We start from the raw sequence: 24,005 nt of genomic DNA on the forward strand, positions 1-24,005 counted from the left end.
CTGGATGTCTCAACGCCACCTGAAATTAAATATGACCAAAACCGAGCTTCTCATTTCCCCCCCCCCCCCCCAAACCCACCTCCCCGCTCCCCCCGTTTTCTATTTCTGTTGATGGCTCTCTCATTCTCCCTGTCTCCTCAGCTCGAAACCTTGGGGTCATCTTTGACTCTTCTCTCTCCTTCTCTGCTCATATCCAGCAGATTGCCAAGACCTGTCGTTTCTTTCTTTACAACATCCGTAAAATCCGCCCCTTTCTTTCCGAGCACTCTACCAAAACCCTCATCCACACCCTTGTCACCTCTCGTTTAGACTACTGCAATCTGCTTCTTGCTGGCCTCCCACTTAGTCACCTCTCCCCTCTCCAGTTGGTTCAAAACTCTGCTGCCCGTCTCATCTTCCGCCAGGGTCGCTTTACTCATACTACCCCTCTCCTCAAGACCCTTCACTGGCTCCCTATCCGTTTTCGCATCCTGTTCAAACTTCTTCTACTAACCTATAAATGTACTCACTCTGCTGCTGCCCAGTATCTCTCCACACTCGTCCTTCCCTACACCCCTTCCCGTGCACTCCGCTCCATGGATAAATCCTTCTTATCTGTTCCCTTCTCCACTACTGCCAACTCCAGACTTCGCGCCTTCTGTCTCGCTGCCCCCTACGCCTGGAATAAACTTCCTGAGCCCCTACGTCTTGCCCCATCCTTGGCCACCTTTAAATCTAGACTGAAAGCCCACCTCTTTAACATTGCTTTTGACTCCTAACCACTTGTAACCACTTGCCTCCACCTACCCTCCTCTCTTCCTTCCCGTTCACATTAATTGATTTGATTTGCTTACTTTATTTATTTTTTGTCTATTAGATTGTAAGCTCTTTGAGCAGGGACTGTCTTTCTTCTATGTTTGTGCAGCGCTGCGTACGCCTTGTAGCGCTATAGAAATGCTAAATAGTAGTAGTAGTTCTTATGCGGGTATCTGTACAGCTGCAGCACCGTGAGTCGTCATTGCCAATTAGCTGGAGATTTTCCCCCTATAAATCCCTCCCCATCTCTGTTCACAGCACCAGTGCTTGGCGTGGGGTGGGTGTGAAAGCCCAAAAAATTACTTTCTGGTACTACCTAAGTTAGACCCCGAGTTTAGCCGCGCTAGGAGAGGGGTGGACAACCACAGTCCCTGAGGGCCCCAACCCAATCGGGTTTTCAAGATTTCCACAATGAATATCAATAGAAATAAAACATGGAAAAGAAAATAAGATGATACCTTTTTTATTGGACATAACTTAATACATTTCTTGATTAGCTTTCGAAGGTTGCCCTTCTTCGTCAGATCGGAAATAAGCAAATGTGGTAGATGACAGCATATATAAGTGAAACGTCAATGCACTTCAGTGACAGTTTAACAGTTGTATTGCTCTGTTTGTCACCCTCCTCTCACCTATCCACCCCCATCCTGTTAGACTATCACTGAAATGCTTTGATGTTCCCAGGCATACCTCCTACCCACCCCCACCCTGTTAGACTGTCAATGAAATGCTTGGTTGTTTCACTTATATATACTGTCATCTACCACATTTGCTTATTTCCAATCTGACAAAGAAGGGCAACCTTCGAAAGCTAATCAAGAAATGTATTAAGTTATGTCCAATAAAAAAGGTATCATCTTATTTTCTTTTCCATGTTTTATTTCTATTGATTACCTTTAAAAGTGGACTAACATGGCTACCACACTTCTCTACACAATGAATATGCAAGGGATTGATTTGCATGTACTGCTTCTATTGTATTCAAATAGATCTCGTGCATATTCCATTGTGGAAATTTTGAAAACCCGACTGGGTTGGGGCCCTCGAGGACCGTAGTTGCCCACCCCTGTATTGAGTGGTGCCACGATGATTGAGAGTCTCCTTAGCATCTCCAGCAGAAGGACCCAAGCTGGGAATGGAACCCAGGTCCCTCCACTTGACAGCAACTGAGCTACCAGTCTGGCCCCTGCAGTAGCAGTTTTAGTGTTATGAACACTTACCATTTGGAAATGTCAATAGGTCATGTCGAATAGGGCAACCAGACTTCCCTTGGGTGATTTGATTTGCTTATATTCTGCATTTCCAAGCTGAGAATGTCATTCAAAATGGCTTACAAATAACATAAAATTATAAATAGTTCAGTTAGTAAAGCTTTCGCTATTGAATAACCAGACCTGCAAATGAGATTCTCTCTTTCTGTGCCATTAAATAGCCCTGCAAGAGGGATTTTGGCAAAAACCAAAGTATATCTGTTTCTTCTGGCAGGAAGTAAACAGCAGTAGCTCGCATAAGTGAGCTGCAATGACCCAGTTTCCATTATATGAAGTTTTGAAATTAGTTAAATCATGGCTTGTTATGTGATAGCTGTGATGGGATACTGAAGAATGTGCTGGTTATTTTGCTGGGTTTAAAGTGTTCTTGTGTTGATTGTAATTAATGATGGGCATCATAATCGTTGACGCTCATTTTGAAATGTTAATTGTACTTGTTCCATGCCTTCAGTACCTCTATTTAAGATGTACAATCAAATGAAAATATTATTATTAAGAGAGATGTTCTTGCATTACAGAAAGGCAGGCAAAGAAAGAGCAGGCTGCCAGACAGTGGAGACAACTCCAAAGATCCAAACAATTCAGCGGGCCATCGTGGCAGCCAGAGCCGAAAACGTGTTCGATGGAAAGGCCAAGCAGATAATCCTGCAGCTGTTGGATCTATAGCAGTGAGAGGAGCGACTGTAAAACATAAACCAGGCCACAAGTTCCAGATTGCCCTGGATTCATCGAGCAGTAAGAACCTTACAGACTCCAAAGTAGATGCACAGCTCTTTACATTTCAGCACGGAGATACGGGCAGCGTGGAGGGAGCACCCGTGCCCACCGATAACAGCTTTGCCCCCAAATGTGAAATTATAGGCAAAGACGCACTCTCAGCACTAGCAAGGGCCAGCACCAAGCAGTGCCAACAGGAAATTGCCAATGTGGTATGTTTACACCAGCTTGACAAACTGATGCCACAGTCTGTGCCCCGGCACTGCAAGTTATCTGGTGAGTGATTCTATATTTTTGTCTAAGAGTAAAGTCCTAGAAAAGATGTAGGAGGTGACAACCGCCAGGTGAAACATGCTTGGCCATTCATCCATGTCATTTCTTCTGAGGAACACGCAGCAGACCTGCAAATGGATGAGACAAGGGGACATCTCCCCGTTTCCCAGATTTAATTGTTTTTGTAAACCACTTAAATGTTTTATACTGATTTGCTGTATATTAAACAATAAATAGAAAATGAACTTGACTTAGGAGTGATAGAATATGAGCGTATCTTAGCCAGTAGAATAAAGAGCCCTTATAAGTTCCTGCAGTGAAGTGTTGGACAGTTTTAGATCATTACCAGACAGAATTATTTTATTTCCCTTAAAAATTAGTTTACTGTAGGTCAGGACTGACAAACTCTGGATCTCAAGCTCTGCAAACATAAACTGAAATATGCAAGCCCTTTGACAATGTTTACAGTTATTTTATGAATATCAGTTGTGGCCCTGATGGACTGGGAATCAGTTGGCTGTCTGTATCATAAGATATGGTGTTAGCTTCCAGAAGATTAAGCAGGGAGCATGAAAGGTTTCAAAGCCAAATCTCAAGGGAGTGGAACTATATTTGGATCCGGTTGCAGAGCCGGACCCTCCAGATACTGAGACTGCATGTGATACACCCCCTCCTCTACTTGATAATAGCCGAGAGGAATAAGGACTCTTTGACAGCTAAGTTGTGAAAGGAAGAACTTTGTACTTTCTCTGCAGTGGTGCCTAAGAGAGAGGAATGTAGAAATGTTAGCCGTGTAGGATTGTGAGAGTGTGGTTTTATAATTTTTATTATTTTTTTTTTAAATAAAATAAGAGCGGGTGAGACTGCTGAGTGGGTCACTGGACCTATGACCAGGAGCCTTAATGTGAAGACCCTATGACTGCATTTGTTAGGAAAACGCAAAAGAACTGGGATTTCTCAAGCTCAGTCCAGGACTTTTTAGAGATGTTCCCTTATTTAGATACCACTAATCAGAATGGGAAAAGTCATATTTAAGAACAATTTTTATGGAAGATACAATCTTCCTAGTTATCTAAACAACTTTGTGTAGCCACTGGGGTTGTGTGATGGGACCAGTGCTTTTTTTGCGCCGGTACGGTGTACCGGCACCTTTTTGTCTGAGGGCCGGCAGCTCCCCTACTTGTTACAGATGGACCGACAATAAAGAATGACAACGTGGATGCAGCAGCTCACAGGTTTGCTTGCTGTGTTTTGAGTGAACGGCGATGGCTGAGCAGGGGAGTGGAAACAGAGATTAATCAAATGTCTTCCTTACTTACAGTGGACTAGATAGGCTCACTCCCACTCCACTCTCTATTTACCGAAATCGCAATGGCGAACCGGTGGGCAGCGGCGGCGGCAGTAAAGGCAACAAGCAGGCAGGCTCGCCTCCGTCCTTTGCTTCCCTGCCCTCTCAACATCCCGTCTTCCTCTGATGTCATTTCCTTTCTGCGAGGGCGGAACGTTGAGAGGGCAGGGAAGCAAAGGACGGAGGTGAGCCTGCCTGCTTGTTGCATTTACTGCCGCCACCGCCGGTTTGCCGTTGCGATTTCGGTAAATAGAGTGGAGTGGGAGTGAGCCTATCTAGTCCACTGTAAGTAAGGAAGACATTTAATTAATCCCTGTTTCCTTGTCATCAAGCAGATGAAGCCATTACGTATGGGTTATGTCCATCAACCAGCAGGGGAGATAGAGAGCACTCAAACTTTCTCAGTGCCCTCTTGGCCAGCTAGCTCCACTGCCTCTTCAGTATTCTCTATCTCCCTTAGCAGGGTGGCTGCAGCTGGAGGAGAAAAAACATAATCGAACATCACTAAAACAACTTCAAAAATTATTGTAGCTAGTAGAAACAGCAATTATAAATTCTGTAGTTTGTGCTCATTTTTCTTCACTGTGCTTCTAAACAATTCAGATGGCCAGATGTCAGTGAGAATATTCTGTTTCCTGATGGGTTCATCTTAACTGTTTGTAATCTGCCTTGGGAAGCCTGGTGTTTATAAAGACGATGGAATATATTAAAATTAAATGGCAGTAGAATTAAACTCTCCTTTCACTGGGGCACACGGAATCACATCTTCATCTGTTTTGTAGAAGTTTACCCTGGACATGGATGGGAGGGGAGGACAGGGGAGAGAGGAGAATTGCTGGACATGGATGGGAGGGGAAGGCAGGGAAGAGAGAATCGCTGGACATGGATGGGAGGGCAGGGGAGAGAGGAGAATCGCTGGACAAGGAGGGGAGGGCAGAGGAGAGAGGAGACATGCTGGACATGGATGGGAGGGCAGGGAAGAGAGAATTGCTGGACATGGATGGGGGGCAGGGAAGAGAGGAGAATTGCTGGACATGGATGGGGAGGGGAAGGCAGGGAAGAGAGAATCGCTGGACATGGATGGGAGGGCAGGGGAGAGAGGAGAATCGCTGGACAAGGAGGGGAGGGCAGAGGAGAGAGGAGACATGCTGGACATGGATGGGAGGGCAGGGAAGAGAGAATTGCTGGACATGGATGGGGGCAGGGAAGAGAGGAGAATTGCTGGACATGGAGGGGAGGGCAGGGGAGAGAGGAGACATGCTGGACATGGAGGGGAGGGCAGGGGAGAGAGGAGACATGCTGGACATGGAGGGGAGGGCAGGGAAGAGAGAATTGCTGGATATGGATGGCAGGGGAGGGCAGGGGAGAGAGGAGAATCGCTGGACATGGATGAGAGGGAAGGGCAGGGGAGAGAGGAGACATACTGGACATGGATGGGAGGGGAGGTCAGCGAAGAGAGATTCGCTGGGCATGGATAGAAGGGGAGGGCAGGGGAGAGAAGAGAATTGTTGGACATGAATGAGAGGGGAGGGAAGGTGAGGAGAATCGCTGGACATGGATGGCAAGGGAGGACAGGGGATAGAGGAGAATCACTGGACATGGGAGGGCAGGGGAGAGAGGAGACTTGCTGGACATGGATGGAGGGGAGGGAAGACAGGAAGGAGATGCACATGGATGGGAGGGGAGAAATGCTGGAAATGGATGGAGAGGCGAGCAGGAGATAGAGGAGAATTGCTGGAGATGGATGGAGGGGTTGGCGGGGAGAGAGGACAAATGCTGGACATGGATGGAGGGAAGGAGAGAGGAGAAGTGCTGGACATGGATGGAGGGGAGGAAAGAAAAAAGAAGATGCACATGGATGGAGATAAGGGAAGAGAGGAGAAAAACTGCACATGGTTGGAGAAAATAGGCAAAAGCTGGATCCATGTTATACCTCCTCCAGTCAATTCCACGGAGGAGGACCTAGCTTTTACTTATGGATGTAGGGCAAGAAATGAAGAAGCGAGGAGGAAAGTAAAGAAATAAATGGAAAGGAAGCCCTGGAAACAGAGTTAAGAGAACAGATAGAGAGCAGCAGAATCAGAGACTGGGACCAATAGGGATAGAAAAACAAAGTCACCAGACAACAAAGGTAGAAAAAAATCATTTTATTTTCATTTTAGTGTTTGGAATATGTCCAGTTTGAGAATTTACATCTGCTGTCTTATTTTGCACTGGGTATACTGGGTAACAGCTTACAGAAATTATTTATAATGGAAAAAAAAAATCACTAATTTTTTTTCCTATACTAGTATAATATTTTCAATGATGCCTGTTTATATGCGCCATGGCTGGTATAAGGGGTGTGGCTAATGTGGGTGTGGCTATCATGGGGCAGAGCCATATGTGGTGACCCCGCCCATAATTAGTACCAGCACCTTTTTTTCTACAAAAAAAAAGCACTGGATAGGACACTAAACCTTATTTTATATAGGTTCTTAATTTCCATGAAGAGACCAAGAATGGACCATTCTCTGCTAGTGACTCAAGACGGTGCATTTGATCTCGACTACAAAAATGCTAAGAGGCGAATGCAATTTTAACATAGTTAATGTTACTGCAGTGTAAGTGGCCTGTGTCCAGCTGCACACTACCTTGGGTGAATCGCTTCAGTATTCAGTAGTGAAAGTGGAGCAGATGCAGGTTTCATTAGGAATAAGAATTGTTTAATTATAGTCTTTTTCTGATCACCTTATCTGGACTTTCACAGGGAGAGTGAGTTCCATTGTGCAGTGGGATGAAACTGAGGCTCGCCTGACTTCTATGAAGAAGCCTGTGCGGATCGCATACATGTTGGTGGTTCACGGAAGAGCCATCCGGCAGCTGAAGCGGCTCATAAAGGCCATTTATCATCAACAGCACTTCTACTATATCCATGTGGACAAGGTAAGGAGCGTGTGCAGAATGAAAACGGTAACAGAATTCAAGCACGCGTGGGATAAACATAAAGGAATCCTATTCAGAAGGAATGGATCCTAAGGAGCTTAGCCGAGATTGGGTGGCAGAGCCAGCCGGTGGTGGGAGGCAAGGATAGTGCTGGGCAGACTTATACGGTCTGTGCCAGAGCCAGTGGTGGGAGGCGGGGCTGGTGGTTGGGAGGCGGGGATAGTGCTGGGCAGACTTATACGGTCTGTGCCCTGAAGAGGACAGGTACAAATCAAAGTAGGGTATACACAAAAAGTAGCACATACGAGTTTGTCTTGTTGGGCAGACTGGATGGACCATGCAGGTCTTTTTCTGCCGTCATTTACTATGTTACTATGACTCTTGCCAAAGATCTCTCCCAGCTGATGGAGAGGAAACCAGCGATTTTATAAAGGGAGCGAGATCAGAATCTCAGGGTTTTGCTCGGCTGCTGTTCCACATGGATAATTCTGTTCAGAAGTCTATTTTCTGCTTTCATGGAGTGCTTTCTTTTTAACGTGTTTTAGAAATATACTAGTAAAAAAGGCCCGTTTCTGATGCAAATGAAACGGGGGGCTAGCAATGTTTTCTTCTGTGTGCATGTGGGAGTGTGTGTGTCCCTGCCCTCTGGCCTCTCTCCCCTCCCCCCTCTGAGTCCTTCACTGTTACAGAGCCAGCGATTTGATTTCGTGCTCTGCTGTTTTCCTTCACTGACTGTGTTACAGAGAGGGCGGGGCAGACACTCATAGGGAAACCGGATATCTCGACCCCCTTCACACTTCCGGCTGGAGGCTTCATAGAACGTTGGTGTTGCCTTTTATATAGAGAGATGTACCTTGGCTGAATAGTAGATTTAATTGACTCATTATACCTTTTGTAGAAATTTCCTGAAAACCGCTATTACTCATTACAGTAGATTAATAACTAAAGATATACATGGCTGCCTGTGACACTGGGTAAAGAGTAATTTTTCTTCAGATATTTGTCAGTCCTGTAATAGTTTTACGACTTCTTGTTAATATGTCTTCCTTTCTGTGTCTTGATGCTCTTTAAGTATTTCTGCATGTTTTTAACGTGAGGATGTGTACAAATAGGGCCTGGTTCTCCTTTTCTATGTGTAAGTAGAATGAATCTGGCCCATAGCGCCGTTTGGGAGGAGAGGAGAAAGGGGTGAAGCCGTCTCTGTTACGTGGGCAGTGGTTCAAGCTGTTATGTTGAGGTCTCTTAAGTCGCACAAGTGAAACTACAACTCTGCATACCGTTCATGTTAAGAGTTAATTTCTAGTACTAGGCTTTTTGGGTGCAAAGCAGTGGTGCCAGTCCAGGGTGCTGCATAAAGAGGAACGTCACCCTGAGAGCAGGGCCGTGCCGATGCGGTAAGCGGGGTAAGCGCCGCAGGGGGGCGCTATCCTCTGGGGGGCACCGCCGCTCCGTGCTTACCCTGCCCTCCCGCTCCCATGTAGGAACTGCCCGCCCTCTTCTCCCCCCCAAGATCCCGTTCCTTTTTTTTTTTCTTTTAAATTTACCTTCCTCCGGCAGCGCAGCGTCAGTGAAGGAGGCGGCGCTCCCAGTCCCGACGTCTCTAGCCTTCCCTTGTTCGCTGCTCACTGCCCCTTCTTCTGACGTCAAGGCAGTGAGCAGCGAACAAGGGAAGGCTAGAGACGTCGGGACTGGGAGCGCCGCCTCCTTCACTGACGCTGCGCTGCCGGAGGAAGGTAAATTTAAAAGAAAAAAAAAAAAAGGAACGTGATCTTGGGGGGGAGAAGAGGGCGGGCAGTTCCTACATGGGAGCGGGAGGGCAGGGGAGAGAGGGGAATCGCTGCCTTGGAGCCAGGCAGGTACGGGGGGGGGGGGCGCCAACTGGTAGTCTGCAGGGGGGCGCCAGAGACCCTTGGCACGGCCCTGCCTGAGAGGGTCTCAGACCACCGAAAGTTCCTAGTTTTGTGGCGGGCAGATATTGTGTTTCTGATGTGTTAAACCCTTGTCTTGGCAGCGCTCCAATTACCTGCACCGAGAAGTAATAGAGCTGGCACAGAAGTACCCGAATGTCCGTGTCACCCCATGGCGCATGGTCACCATCTGGGGAGGGGCCAGCCTATTAACGATGTACCTGCGCAGCATGAAGGACCTGCTGGAGATGCCCGATTGGTCCTGGGATTATTTCATCAACCTGAGTGCCACTGACTACCCGACCAGGTAAAGAGGGAGGGGGGAGGAATAGTGTTGAGGTGGGGCTGAGTAGCAGGGGGAACATTGTCAAGGCAGTGTTGGGTAGGATGGATGATCATCCTGAAGATAAGAAAAAGGGAATGTGGTAAACCAAGGATGAAGAAAGTTACAATCAATCAACATACAGAAGAGGTAGCAGAACTCATCAAATATGTTTTTGCAGTCATTTAACACGTTTAAAGATCCAGTGTAAGCCTTAAAATAACTGAGGAACGGATCTCAGAAAAGCTGACTCTTCATCTTCGCAGCTGTTCTATTCACAGCATCTTAGAACATATTTAAAAACCTGCATGCAAATTTTGTTCAGTCGGAAATCTCCCATTTAATTTAAAATGTAGTGTGCAAAAACTTTGCTAAACTCCCCAAAATTAATGGAAAGAAAAACTTTAGTATATATGTGAAAAAACTTCTTATTAAAATAGTCCCAAGATGACCGGTTTGTTCCACAACGAAATATATAAGAAATTAAATAAAAATAAAATACAACACCTACAAGCCTGAAAGCCATCAAAGTGGTATACATTCAGGTACCGTAAATATATTTTTCTCTCCTTATAAATGTTAAATAATCCAATGTAGACAGGTCGATCAGAAGTGTTTCGTGTTAATGCTGCGTTTAAACTCTGCAAAATATGTAAAAAAAAAAATTATTGCCTGAAATTCAAAAAACAAACAGACAACCCCACAAGGCTCTATACTGGCACTAACCTTACTTCACTTTATCCAGATGCCAAGTGAACACTGCTGGCTTCAGGTCAAAAGCTCATAGCAAAGTGCATTCCGCACCATCCATTGTAAAAGGAATGAGCAATTAGTGTGAGCTCTAAAAACCCATCCAAAAACAACCGATTAAAAATAATGCTACCATTCACTTTTAAGGCTTTTAGGTTCAGCGCAGGTCACATAAAGGGGCATAATCGAACGGAAACGTCTATCTCCATGGGCGTTTATCTCCGAGAACGGGTCCGTGAAGGGGCGGACCGAACTGTATTTTCGCAAAAAATAGACGTCCATGTTTTATTCGACAATTTGTGAGGTGGGCGTTTTGTTTTTCAGCGATAACGGAAAATGAAAGCGCCCAGCTCAAAAACGAATAACTCCAAGACATTTATTCGTGGGAGGGGCCAGGATTTGTAGTGCACTGGTCCCCCTCACATGCCAGGACACCAACCGGGCACCCTAGGGGGCACTTCTACAAAAACAAAAAAAAAGGTAAAAGAGCTCCCAGGTGCATAGCACCCTTCCCTTGTGTGTTGAGCCCCCCAAATCCCCCTCAAAACCCACTGCCCACAAGTCTACACCATTACTATAGCCCTAAGGGGTGAAGGGGGGCACCTACATGTGGGTACAGTGGGTTTGGGGGGGGCGGTTTGGAGGGCTCCCATTTACTAGCACAAGTGTAACAGGTGGGGGGGGGGGGATGGGCCTGGGGTCCACCTGCCTGAAGTCCACTGCACCCCCTAATAACTGCTCCAGTGACCTGCATACTGCTGCCAGGGAGGTGGGTATGACATTTGAGGGTGAAAATAAAAAGTTGTGAAACGGCATATTTTGTGGTGGGAGGGGGTTTGTGACCACTGGGGGAGTCAGGGGAGGTCATCCCCGATTCCCTCCAGTGGTCATTTGGTCATTTAGGGCACTTATTGGGGCCTTATTTGTGGAAAAACAGGGTCCAGGAAAAGTGCCCTAAATTCTCGCTACAAACGCATATTTTTTTTCCATTATCGGCGAAAGGCGCCCAGCTCTGATCGGCCGATAACCACGCCCCGGTTCCGGCTTCACCACGCCTTCGACACGCCCCCATCAACTTTGTCCGCATCCGCGACGGAGTGCAGTTGAAAACGTCCAAATTCGGCTTTCGATTATACCGCTTTATTCGTTTTTGTGAGATAAACGTCTATCTCCCGATTTGGGTCACAATATAGGCGTTATTCTATTTCGATTATAAGCAGGATAATAAATCACCTCCGTTCAATTTTAGGCCAGATTCAGTAAATGGCACCCAAAGTTAGGTGCCAGAAAGATCCACGCTAAACTGGTATCCTAGAAAGGGTGATCCATGTAAAGTGCCCTTTATAGAATGGCGCTTAGTACAAATTCAAGTGCCTTTGGTTGCAAGAACTTACTCCTGCTGAAACCTGGTGTAAATCATTGCGTCCAACTGATGAGCGTTGAGCATGCAAATGACCCTATTCTATAACACTGCGCCTAAGTTGTAGGAATGCCTGTGCCCCTCCCGTGGCCACGCCCCTTTTGATTTGCATGCTAGATCATTTAAGTGCCCAGTATGCAAATTCTAATTAGCGGCAATTAAACATCGATAATTAACAGCTTAGCTAATTTGCACCTGGATCTGAGATTGCACCCGAATTTGCTCACCATTTACAGACTGGTGGGGGTTTCTGTCCAAGTTTTGACTTGGCTGCCTCCGCCAACCATCGATGCATGGGAACAGCTCAGATGTATGAGCAACGCGTGACAACTGGGACTTCTATGCACTGTTGCTTCAAACAGCTCCAGTGTCGACTGTTCTCAAGCAAAATGCTCTTGTACTTTGTCCAACAGACTTTTCTTTCTGGGACACAACATGTAGTAAAATGTTTCAACGGATAAACGCGAGCTCTATAAAGTGAATGTTCAATTTGTTCCATAGCGTTGCCTATCAAATCATTCAATTTCTGCTCTTAAATTGACCAGGCAAAGATTTCCCTGTCGATTTTTTTTTTTTTGAGGTGATAATTGTGAAGGGCGTCATAGTTCTTTTAGGATTTTGATCTTAAATATGTGTTATTCTTAAATGTAGATCCAGTAGCGTAGCCAGACAGCCAATTTTGGGTGGGCCTGAGCACAAAGTGGGTGGGCACAAAATTTTCTCTCTTCCCTCCCCCATTGTCCAGCATTTCCCCTTTCTCTTCCCTACCATCCACTGTCTATCTTCTCTCCCTGGATCCATCTTCCCTCTTTCTCCCCTCCCCCGCTTGTGCATCTCTCCTTTCCTCTCCTCTTCTCCACCTTCATGTCCAACTTTTCTCCCTCTCCCTGCCTTGAGCCCTTGGTTTGACATCTCTCTCTGCCCCCCACCACCACCATCATCATCTCTCCATTCTTCCTTTCCCTCATGCCATGTTCAACATTTCCCCTCTCACCTCTCCCTTCCACTTCCATGTCCAAAATGTTTTTTTCTCTCATGCCCTTTCTCTCCCTCTCCCCATCCCACCCATATCCAACAATTCTCATTCTCTTTCCCCTTGCAGCATCTCTCCGTCCCTCCCCAGCTCTACCCTGTCTCACTCCCTCATCCCAACAGTGCTCCTGTCTCTCCCCGACCCCCCACCCACACACGTTTTTCCCTCCCTTTCCCCAGCGACAGTCTGGCACCTGGCTGCAGGCCTTCTTTCCCCTCCAGCGCCGCAGTCTATCCCTACAGCTGAGCAAAACTGCACCGCACCGGGTCCGTCTCCGTCCTGCTGCTACTTCCGCCCTCCGGCTCCGTTGTGATCTTTGTTTGCTCTTCTGCAGCGGTTCCGGATCCGCGCGCTCCCAGGCCTGTCTGTATGCTGCCTGCGACTGCTTCCTCTGCGCTGGCCCCGCCTACTCTTCTGAAGAGGCGGGGCCCAGCGCAAAGGAAGCAGTCGCAGGCAGCATACACAGACAGCCCTGGGAGCGCACAGATCCGGAACCGCTGCAGATAAGCAAACAAAGATCACGGAGCCAGAGGGTAGAAGTAGCGGCAGGACGGAGACAAACCCGGTGCGCTGCAGCTTTGCTCAGCTGTAGCGATAGACAGCGGCGCTGCCCGAAGGGGAGGGAGGGGAAAGAAGGCCTGTGTGCCGGCGGGGGATCAATTCTTTTGTCGTCGCTCTGCATCGTCGCTGGGTGGGCCTGAGCCCAAAGTGGGTGGGCCCAGGCCCACCCGTGGCTACGCCCCTGTGTAGATCTTGAAAACTTGAATGCAATGACAACAATCCCAAATGCTGCTTCAAAAAATTTAATTCCAAAGGAAAACGGAATACCACAAAGTACAGATGCTGAATTCAAATTGCTCTGTGTGTTAGGAATAAAAAAATCTGTTATATATAATGCTCTTGATTTTGTGTTTGTTTTTTTTGTTTTTTTTTTTAATTCCTTCTTGTCCAAACAGCTCCTACAATATTTAAAAAATTATAGAAAGGCAAATTGTGTTTTAAAAACACAGGATGAAAAGCTGTGTAAAAGAGAAGTTATGATGGGGTCCAAGAAAACACAAGGGCAAACGGTCTGCAAGCTCCAAGATGGAAAACAAACGAAGCAGATCGCAAAAATAAAAGAGTAATTTATTATTAAAACCTGAAGTTATATATACATAAATAGCCTGACACAGGCCGTGTTTCGCCCGACAGGGCTGCTTCAGGGGCTATACAACAATCCTTTACTCACAAGTTGAATTGATAATATTGGGTATGTGCGATTTCAGAGATAAGAGACTGATCGTTTGACGTTATGTCAATACTCTTTTGGCATCTCTGATAGAGCTGTTTTTCTAAATTAATCAAGGTGATCTCCTATGTATGAAATTTCAGTTCATCTCAGCACATATCCAATATTATCAATTAAACTTGTGAGTAAAGGATTGTTGTATAGCCCCTGAAGCAGCCCAAAGAGAAGTTATGATCCATTTAGCTTGGGAATATATTAACAAAAAAAAAAAGTCTCATTTTGATTACAATAACATTGTGAACATTCTGACTACAGGAATTAAGTTACACATAAATTTTGTTGCTCGTTTTCACTGCACATAATCTTTTGAGGAGGGGTAGAGGGGAGGGACACTATATAACGCTCACAAAAAGATTGTTAATAGGTGAGAAAATGTGGGATACAAGTGCAGCAAATGTGAAAATTGCATACACGCCATATTGATACATTTGGTAATTTGTGGCTTTTGAGAATGGTTGTTTAATATGGTGTTTATCAATTAGAAAAAGATCTGAATTTAACAGCTTTCTGTTTTAATGTTCACCTTTTGTGTGTGTTTCAAAAAAAAAGAAAGTTGATCACAGCAGTCCAGAAAAATGTGGATATTTGGATAGTGGCCAGTGCTGTATATTTGGACAGAGCAGAGTCCAGCGCTACTCTAGATGAGCCCACTGTCCAGATAACTAATGGGGATAAAGTTCAATCAGCCTTTTTGCCATCCTCTCTTTTAGCTGGATAGTTATCCAGTTAGTGGACTGAGTACTGCTGCTAACCAGATGACATCCAGCTCCGCCTCCACTCTGTGTACCGCCTCAGCGCGATCCAGATAGCACGGAGGTGGTCTGTGACGAATGCCATTTGAAAATTAATTGATAGCTGCAGTCAGTCGCACCTGCAAACTGGATCATTATGTTTGGATATTGAGCCTACAGTCTCTTCTGCTAGGTCCTGGCTCACATTACGTTTCTTTTCACAAGGTCCAATGATGAGCTGGTGCTGTTCCTGACCAAATACCAAGATAAGAACTTTCTGAAGTCCCATGGCAGAGACAATGCTAGGTAATGCTGATTATGCTGTATTCGGCTTTTTGTAAACAAAGATGACAAAAAAATGTGAGTAAGTCACATTGCAAGTGTCTTCCCAAATAATAACACCAGAATATAGAAGACAAAAATGTCACTCAGCATTCAATCTTCAAAAAAGTCTTGTACAATGTAATTCAATATAAAAATTTTAAAAATTTAAATATAATGTGAAGGTGCTCAGTAAAAAATGTTCCAGTTCAATCAAAAGAACTAGTGATACTTTGCAACTATCATAGCACCAGATAAATACAAAACTGCATAGAGAGAAACTGCATGGAGAGTCAATGTCATAAGTACATAAGTGTTGCCATATTGGGACAGACCAAAGGTCCATCAAGCTTAGTATCCTGTTTCCAACAGTGGCCAATCCAGGTCACAAGTACCTGGCAAGATCCCAAAACAGTACAATACATTTTATTCTTCTTATCCTAGAAATAAGCAGTGGATTTTCCCCAAGTACATTTTGATAATGGCTTATGGACTTTTCTTTTAGGAAGCTATTCAAACCTTTTTTAAACCCTGCTAAGCTAATTGCTTTTACCACATTCTCTGGCAATGAATTCCAGAGTCTAATTACACATTGAGCGAGGAAATATTTTTTCCGATTCGTTTTAAATTTACTCCTTTGTAGTTTCATTGCGTGCCCCAAAGTCTTAGTATTTTTGGAGAGTAAGCAATCATTTCACGTCTACCCATTCCATTCCACTCATTATTTTATAGACCTCTGTCATATCTCCCCTCAGCCATCTCTTCTCCAAGCTGAAGAGCCCTAGCTGCTTTAGCCTTTCCTCATAGGGAAGTTGTCCCATCCCCTTTATCATTTTCGTCGCCCTTTTCTGTAACTTTTCTAATTCCACCACTTTTTTTTTTTTTTTTTTTTGAGATTCGGTGATCAGAACTGCACACAATATTTGAGGTGTGGTTGCACCATGGTGTGATACAAAGGCATTATAATATCCTCATTTTGCTTTCCATTCCTTTCCTAATAATATCTAACATTTTGTTTGCTTTCTTTGCTGCCACTGCACACTAAGCAGAGGGTTTCAATGTATCATCACAATGACTCCTAGATCCCTTTCCTGGTTGATGACTCCTAACGTGGAACCTTGCATTACGTAGCTATAGTCGGGTTCCTTGTTCCCACATGCATCACTTTGCACTTGCTCACACTAAATGCCATTTGGATGCCCAGTCCCAGTCTCATAAGATCCTCTTGTAAATTTTCACAGTCCTCTTGCGATTTAACAACTTTGAATAACTTTGTGTTGTCGGCAAATTTAATTACCTCACTAGTTACTCCCATCTCTAGATCATTTATAAATTATGTTAAAAAGAAGTGGTCCCAACGCAGACCACCTGTTTGTAGGCAACTTAGATCCTCAGCAGTCCAATGTTTAATAGCTATTTAGAGTATCCTATATAATAAAACGCACCTCCAACGTTCTGAAGCCGAGAAAGTGAACCCTTCAAGCCTTGAAGCATTCCTGCAACATTCCGGAACTACGTGTCGTCAATTGAGGAGAAATTTAATATATGCTGATTAAAGTGGAGGAGTGGCTGGAGGGGGGGGGGGCAGGGGAGAGAAGAGCATTGGTGGGTGGCTGGAGGGGGGCAAGGGAAAAAGTAGAATCGCTGGGTGGCTGGAGGGGGGAGCAGGGGAGAGAGGAGAATCGCTGGGTGGCTGGAGGGGGGACAGAGAAGACACTCGCACCCAGCAGTCTCAGTCTCTCTCTCTGTCACACACACACACTCGCACATTCACTCTGTCTCTCTCACACACAGTCAATCTCACACATACTCTCTCAAACAGGTGGTGCATTCCCTGCCCTCCCTCTCTCTCTCCTTTCCCTCCCTCCCTCCCTCCCTTCCCTCCCTCTGAGTTCCAAGGCCCCCCTCCCTCCCTGAGTTCCAAGGCCCCCCTCCCTCCGTCCGAATTTTAAAAGCCGTCTTCTTACCTCGCGTCAGTGAAAAGCGTACACTGCAGGCTTGTCGGCGCTTCGGCCTTCCCTTCTGTCTCTCGGCTCTGGTCTGGTCCCGCCCTTGCGGAAACAGGAAATGAGGGCAGGACCAGAGCCGAGAGACAGAAGGGAAGACTGAAGCGCCGACGAGCCTGCAGTGCACACTTTTCACTGACGCAAGATAAGAGGGCTTTTAAAATTTGGACGGACGGAGGGGGGCCATGGAACTCGGACGGAGGGGGGCCTGGGAACTCGGAGGGAGGGGTGGCCTTGGATCTCGGATGGTAGTAGTTTTAAAATTCTGGCTGGGCTGGAAGGGAACTTCCGGTCCGTAAAATATTGGGGGTGCTTGAGCACCCACAGCACCCACGGAATCAGCGCCTATGCAAACCATAGTTACGTGATGCAAGGTTCCACACTAGGAGTCACTGCCTAGGAAAAGGATCTAGGTGTCAATGAGCAGCGGTGGCTAAGAAAGCAAATATAATGTTATGAATTATTAGGAAAGGAATGGAAAACAAAAATGTTATAATGCCTTTGTATCGCTCCATGGTGCGACTGCCCCTCGAATACTGTGTGCAGTTCTGGTCACTGCATCTCAAAAAAGATATAGTGGAATTTAGAGAAGGTACAGAGAAGGACAACAAAAATGGATAATTTCCTAAAAGAAAAGTTCATAAGCCATCATTAAGATGGACTTGGAAAAATCCACTGCATATCCTAGCGTAAGCAGCATAAAATCTATTTTGCTGTTCTGGGATCTCGCTAGGTACTTGTGACTTGGATTGGCCACTGTTGGAAACAGGATACTGGGCTTGATGGCCCTTCGGTCTGTCCCAGTATGGCAATGCTTATGTTCTTATGATCTTGACATTGACTATGCGGTTTTGTATTTTATCTGCATTTGGTGAATATAGGTGCTATGATGCAAAGTATCACTAGTATTTTTGATTGAACTACAGCACCTTTTACTGAGCACAATTATGGCTTTTGTGCCAGGTAATTTCACTTTCCAGATCCCAGTTAGAAACACAACATGACAGCAGATAAAAACCATATAGCCTATCCAGTCTGCCACTCCACACCAACTACCAAGCTGTACAATCTCTTCCTCTCCCTTAGAGAGCCTCTGTACTTTGGCCCAAGCTTTCTTGAATTCAGATAGTCCTTGTCTCCAGCACCTCCACTGGGAGGCCGTTTCACACAACCACCAGCCTTTTCTTGAATAAATATTTACTTAAGATTATTCCTGAGTTTGTCCCCGTTCACTCTTTCTATGACCCCTCATTCCAGAGCTGTTTTTCTGTTGAAAGAGGCTTAACTCCCATGAGTGTATACTGTTTTAATTACCCCTCTCTAGACCTCCGGGGGACCCGTGCCCACAGAGGTGAAGAGTGGGTTTCAGAAGGCTCAATTTAAGTCTGTTATCTAGGACCTCGGCTTTCTGATTCCTAGTGTCTAAGTATATCTTTGGGCATCTATTCTCCCACATAATGCACTAATGAGCAGGAGTTTCCTTGCTTATATGTATACTACAGGGAATAATTTGTGTAGGTGTGTTCACAGAAATAGGTATGCAGACAAGGAATTTAGGCACAGACTAGGAGGATAAGTGTTAGAAATAATCTTTATTCTCACCACTTTGGAACTTCAATCAATCTGGCACACTCATCAGTCTAGATCTCAAGTTAACCGACCGTAGTTCTGCCCTCTGGGTAGAGTTGGGGAAAATTCCAAACTCCGCCTAGATTTGCAGATCTTAAATACTCTCTTCTGCCCATTAAACTCAATGGACACACAATTTTTTTTCATATGTGAATCACACTTTCTGACAGTTTGCTCAATCGCATCTCAGATGCCCACCTCTCTCTCCTTTCACCTATTTCTTCATAACTGTAACTTCCTGAGTTGTAATAAGTTTCCTAACATACAGAGATTAGTATTCATATCTCATGAACAGGATGCCATCTTTACAAAAGCAGACTCCATTTTATGAACCTAACTTCTTACTATTTTAGCCATTAATTCCTCCATCTTGGCCCTTACACTGTATTTGAATGTTGCACCAGATCCTGATAAGGCTTGCCAAGCGGTCCTGCTTCCGCAGGCGCTCAGCTACAAGGCCATCATCAGATTTTCAGGCCTAGTCAGTGCTTTTCAGCAGTCTAGGCTATAGAGCTCGGCCCACCACTATTCCAGTGGAGGGGTCTCAAGTTGTAACACATATTAGCAATACCTTTGAAGTACGTAAATGCCTCTGTCTTCTCTTCCCTTTCCCACCTTTCCTCCAGGGTATAGATGTTTTTTTAAGTCTGTTGCCTTTTGCTTTGACAAAGACGATTGACCATGTTAGTAGCTGCCCTCTGGACCAGCTCCATTCTGTTTATATCTTTTTGAAGGTGCAATCTCCAGAATTGTACACAGTACTCTATGTTCAAACGTTTTTTGATACTACAACAGAGTAACAATGATAGTACTTTCATTGTATACCTTATATACAATCCAAACGATAGATTAACAGCAAAATACAAAGCAGTATGTAGGAACATTTACAATTTTCTCCCTTAACCCACCCTCCTCCCTCTCCCCTCCTCCCTCCGGTACTATGAACCTTTGCAACAAAAACTGTTAGTGGTACTAGAGTCCCACTGAATTAAACTTCAATTATGGGAAACAGAGGACCCGACAAACTTCTAAATAAGGTTCTATGTTACGTATACGGTCTCTCCTCTCTCCCGGTTACTTTCTTCCCCCCATCTATGCCCCTAGAGGTCTGGTTTCTGATAACCCCCAGAGACGATGAACGGGATATTCCTAAACCCAGTCCTCCCCTTCCCTTATCCAACACCCCCTAAAATAGAAGAAGAGAAAGAAGAAGAAAATGAGAAAAAAAAACCTATTAAATTCTCCAATGTGTGCAGCAGGCAGGGGGCCCCCAACCCAACATCACCCAGTGAACCTTCTACCATCCCATTGAAGGTAATTTTTACATATTGTTCAGAATCTGACTTCTCGCCCTATGAGGAAGGGATTGTGTATATATGCATCCCATACACTTAAAAACTGTTTGTTTTGTTTAAGAGAGCTATCGGCACTCTTTCTCTCCAACAACATCAGTGCATGTAAGCGATTTCTCCATGCCCAGAAGGACTGTGTGTACACGGTACTCTAAATGAGGTTTCATCAGAGACTTATTCAGAGGCACTACTGTCTCCTTTTTCCTGCTGGCCATTCCTTTCCCTGTGCACCCAAGCATTCTTCTGTCTTTTTGCCATTTCTTTATCCCCCTGTTTGGCACAGTCAGCCCTGGATCGCAATACTGCTCTGTTGTGGGGGGAGGGGGGGGGGGGGATAGCATTAAATCTTAGTTGCCAAACTGTAGCATATTCCTCAGACTTCACTAGATCTAACCTCATGTTTTCTACACCTTCCGGGGTTTTTCTCTCTTCCCAATTTCAAATTTCGATAGCTTCATGAAGTCGGACCATTTCTAATTGTCTTTCCGCTTATGAAAACGTTGAAAAGAACCAAATCAAGAACTGATCCTTGGGGCACACCACTGGTATCGCTCTTTTCCTCAGAGTGAGCTTTATTTACTTCACTCTTCGTTGCCTCCCACTTAACCTGTTTCAGTCACTTTAGGCCCACAAGAAAGACACTCTCACTTGATTAGTTGCTAAAACAAATCTGTATCAAAGGGCTTGGCTAAAATCCAAGTACCCCAAATCTAGCCTTCTCCCCACTTCATTTCCCAAGTCACCTACTCAAATGATCAGATTCCTCTAAAAAGATCTACCTCTGATAAAACCATGCTGCCTTGGATTCTGTACTCATGTTTCTCAGGCTGATCTTGGAATACCCTCTAACCAGTCTCTGTGGTTTTTGTTTGTTTAGAATATCATTGAATATGAGGTAGATTTGCATGCATTTTGATACTGTGGGGGCAGGAGGGGAGAGAAGTATCTGGAGAGGGGCATGAGTGAGAGAGAGACTGGGGAAGGCTGGAGAGGGGCATAAGAGAGAGAGACTGGGGGGAGGCTGGAGAGGGGCGTAAGAGAGAGAGACTGGGGGAAGGATGGAGAGGGGCATTAGAGAGAGACTGGGGGAAGGCTGGAGAGGGGCATGAGAGAGAGAGACTGGGGGAAGGCTGGAGAGGGGCATGAGAGAGAGAGACTGGGGGAAGGCTGGAGAGGGGCATAAGAGAGAGAGACTGGGGGGAGGCTGGAGAGGGCGTAAGAGAGACTGGGGGAAGGATGGAGAGGGGCATTAGAGAGAGACTGGGGGAAGGCTGGAGAGGGGCATGAGAGAGAGAGACTGGGGGAAGACTGGAGAGGGGCATGAGAGAGAGAGACTGGGGGAAGGCTGGAGAGGGGCATGAGAGAGAGAGACCGGGGGAAGGCTGGAGAGGGGCATGAGAGAGAGACTGGGGGAAGGCTGGAGAGGGGCATGAGAGAGAGAGAGACTAAATTTTGTTTGCCCACAGGCACAAAATAGGGAAGAAGAAAAAAAATCTTAGTCAAATTCAAAAGGCTCTACTGCTGATTTGGGAGGGGATTCCAACCCCCTCCCCCCAATTGAATTGGGAACAATGTTGGAAGGGTAGGAAAGGAGAAGCAAGAGGTCTTAAACGGGCTGCTAGATTTAATGAAAATTTGTCGAGGCCTACCTTAACCAAGTTCTTAATCTTCAAATAGTTCTCAATTGTCAAATGTTGTGGCAAAGCATTTCAGAGAGGAGGGGCTGCATAAATTAAAAAAAAAAAACACCTTTATAAAGGTCATGTGCTGATGGATGAACAAGTAATAACATAGTAAAAAATAACTTGTGACCCTCTGACCTCAAAGTTTGCATAGGAATATACCACTAGACAGCTTCTTGAAAGTAAATAGGAGCGGACCCATTAAAGGTATTATGGGTCAAAATTAAAATTGTAAATTTTAAGTGGGCAACCAGTGAAGCTGCATAAGATGATAAGAAATGTGTACATACTTTTTCAAAACCAAAACTCAAACAAATAGCCAGGTTTTGTACACACTGCTCTTATCAGGGGCTATACACTACTTAGCATGTGAATATATCCAAGGCCACAAACTTTGTTTTTTCAGGTGTAAAAGACCCAGCAGGCTTAATAAAATATTCTACCACCTCTTGCAGAAAGTGAGAAACTACCAAGAAATATCCCCTGCAACTTCCAGACCCTAGTAATCCACCTTCCTCTCTCTCCCTCTCTACAGGTTCATTAAAAAACAAGGACTGGACCGCCTCTTCCACGAATGTGACTCTCATATGTGGCGTCTGGGGGAGCGGAAGATCCCTGAGGGAATCCTGGTGGATGGTGGCTCTGATTGGTTCTCCCTGACACGCACCTTTGTGGCGTATGTGGTTTACACTCAGGACGATATTGTGGCACGTCTGCGTCAGTTCTATACCTACACGCTTCTTCCCGCTGAGGTGTGTTGCCTGGCTTCATGTGAGAGTTGAATAAAAGAAACAGGTTTCTCGCGCATCTGCTTGCACTAGAAAATGTTGGTTAAATTAGTGAATTTCAACCCTGTCCTCAATAAGGAGAATTAGAAAAGGTACAGAGTTTTCCTAAAATTAAATAAATTTCAGACAAATGGGGAGGAGATGGGGGGATACACAAGTGGGTTTAAGAGACTTCTCATCCATCGCCCTGGGGGGTCATCAGAGTCTAGACCCTACAGGGCATAGATGGGGGGGAGTGAGACTATAGTAATCTGGCTAGTCTATGATAAGAGGTCTAGAAATGCTATTGGGGGGACGGGGGAGGAGCGAGGGTCATCGGAGGGATGGGGAGAAAATGTTTAAAAATATTTTTGGATGTTGCTTAATGTTAAGTGTTTGCATGGTTTGTTTGTGAAATATATACAGTGCAATGTTTTCAGCAGATGTATAATGCTGAAATTTCAATTAAAAATTGTTTAAAGATAGAAAAGGTACAGAGAAGGGTGACTAAAATGCTTGAGGGATGAAACTCATCTTGGATAAGGAAAGGCTTAAGAGGTTAGGGCTCTTCAGCCTGGAGAAGAGACGACCGAGGGGAGATATGATAGAGGTCAATAAAATCCTGAGTGGAATAGGGCAGTGTTTCCCAAGTCCAGTCCTGGAGTCAGGTTTTCAGGATATCCACAATGAATATACATGAACCTGATTTGCATACACAGCCTCCATTGTATGCAAATCTCTTTCATGCATATTCATTGTGGATATCCTGAAAACCTGACTGGCAAGGGGTACTTCAGGACCGGACTTGGGGAAACGCTGGAATAGTGGGTAAAAAAAAATGAATCAATTGTCTGCTCTTTTAAAAAGCACAATGACTAGGGGACATGCCATGAAGTTACATAGAGGCATATTTTCAAAGCACTTTGGGAGGCTAAGTTCCATAGGTTTCTATGGAACTTTGGGAGGCTAAGTGCTTTGAAAATGAGCTTGATAGTAATACTTTTAAAACACATAGGAGAAAATACTTTTTTTTCACTCCATGCATTTGCTAAGCTCTGGAACTCGTCAGAAGATGTGGTAAAAGCAGTTACTGTAGCTAGGTTTAGAAAAAGCATGGACAAATGCCTGGAGGAAAAGTCCATAAACCCATTATAAAGACTCTGGGAAAGCCACTGCTTATCCCTGGGGGTATGGAATGTTGCTACTTTTTGGAATCTTGCCCTGGTACTTGTAACCCTGACTAGCCACTGCTAGAAGCAGGATACAGGACTACATGGACCTTTGGTCTGACCCAGTACGGCAATTCTTAAGCTCTTAGGAGCACCCAGCTATCAGAAAATTCCCAACTAATATGCGTATGAGAGAGCTGCATACACTGAAGGGGAGGAGTAGCCTAATGGTTTGTGCAGTGGGCTGAGAACCTGGGGAACCATACCTGGATGTAACATGTAAACTGCTTTGGTTT

General features: G+C 45.2%; 1 protein-coding gene across 2 annotated transcripts in view; it reads left to right on the plus strand.

Moving 5' to 3' along the window:
• The window catches only part of XYLT2 (xylosyltransferase 2), a 55,590-nt gene that overhangs the window by 13,758 nt on the left and 17,827 nt on the right, over positions 1 to 24,005 (plus strand). Inside the window, exons 2-6 of one of the 2 annotated variants that reach the window (XM_030208339.1) lie at positions 2,585 to 3,059; positions 7,154 to 7,329; positions 9,341 to 9,543; positions 15,009 to 15,089; positions 22,309 to 22,525. In XM_030208339.1, coding sequence (XP_030064199.1) covers positions 2,585 to 3,059; positions 7,154 to 7,329; positions 9,341 to 9,543; positions 15,009 to 15,089; positions 22,309 to 22,525 — 1,152 coding nt within the window. The remainder of the gene's footprint in view (positions 1 to 2,584; positions 3,060 to 7,153; positions 7,330 to 9,340; positions 9,544 to 15,008; positions 15,090 to 22,308; positions 22,526 to 24,005) is intronic. The other variant, XM_030208340.1, reaches the window with a different exon arrangement.

Source organism: Microcaecilia unicolor, chromosome 6, assembly GCF_901765095.1.
Source record: "Microcaecilia unicolor chromosome 6, aMicUni1.1, whole genome shotgun sequence".
NCBI classification, from domain to species: domain Eukaryota; kingdom Metazoa; phylum Chordata; class Amphibia; order Gymnophiona; family Siphonopidae; genus Microcaecilia; species Microcaecilia unicolor.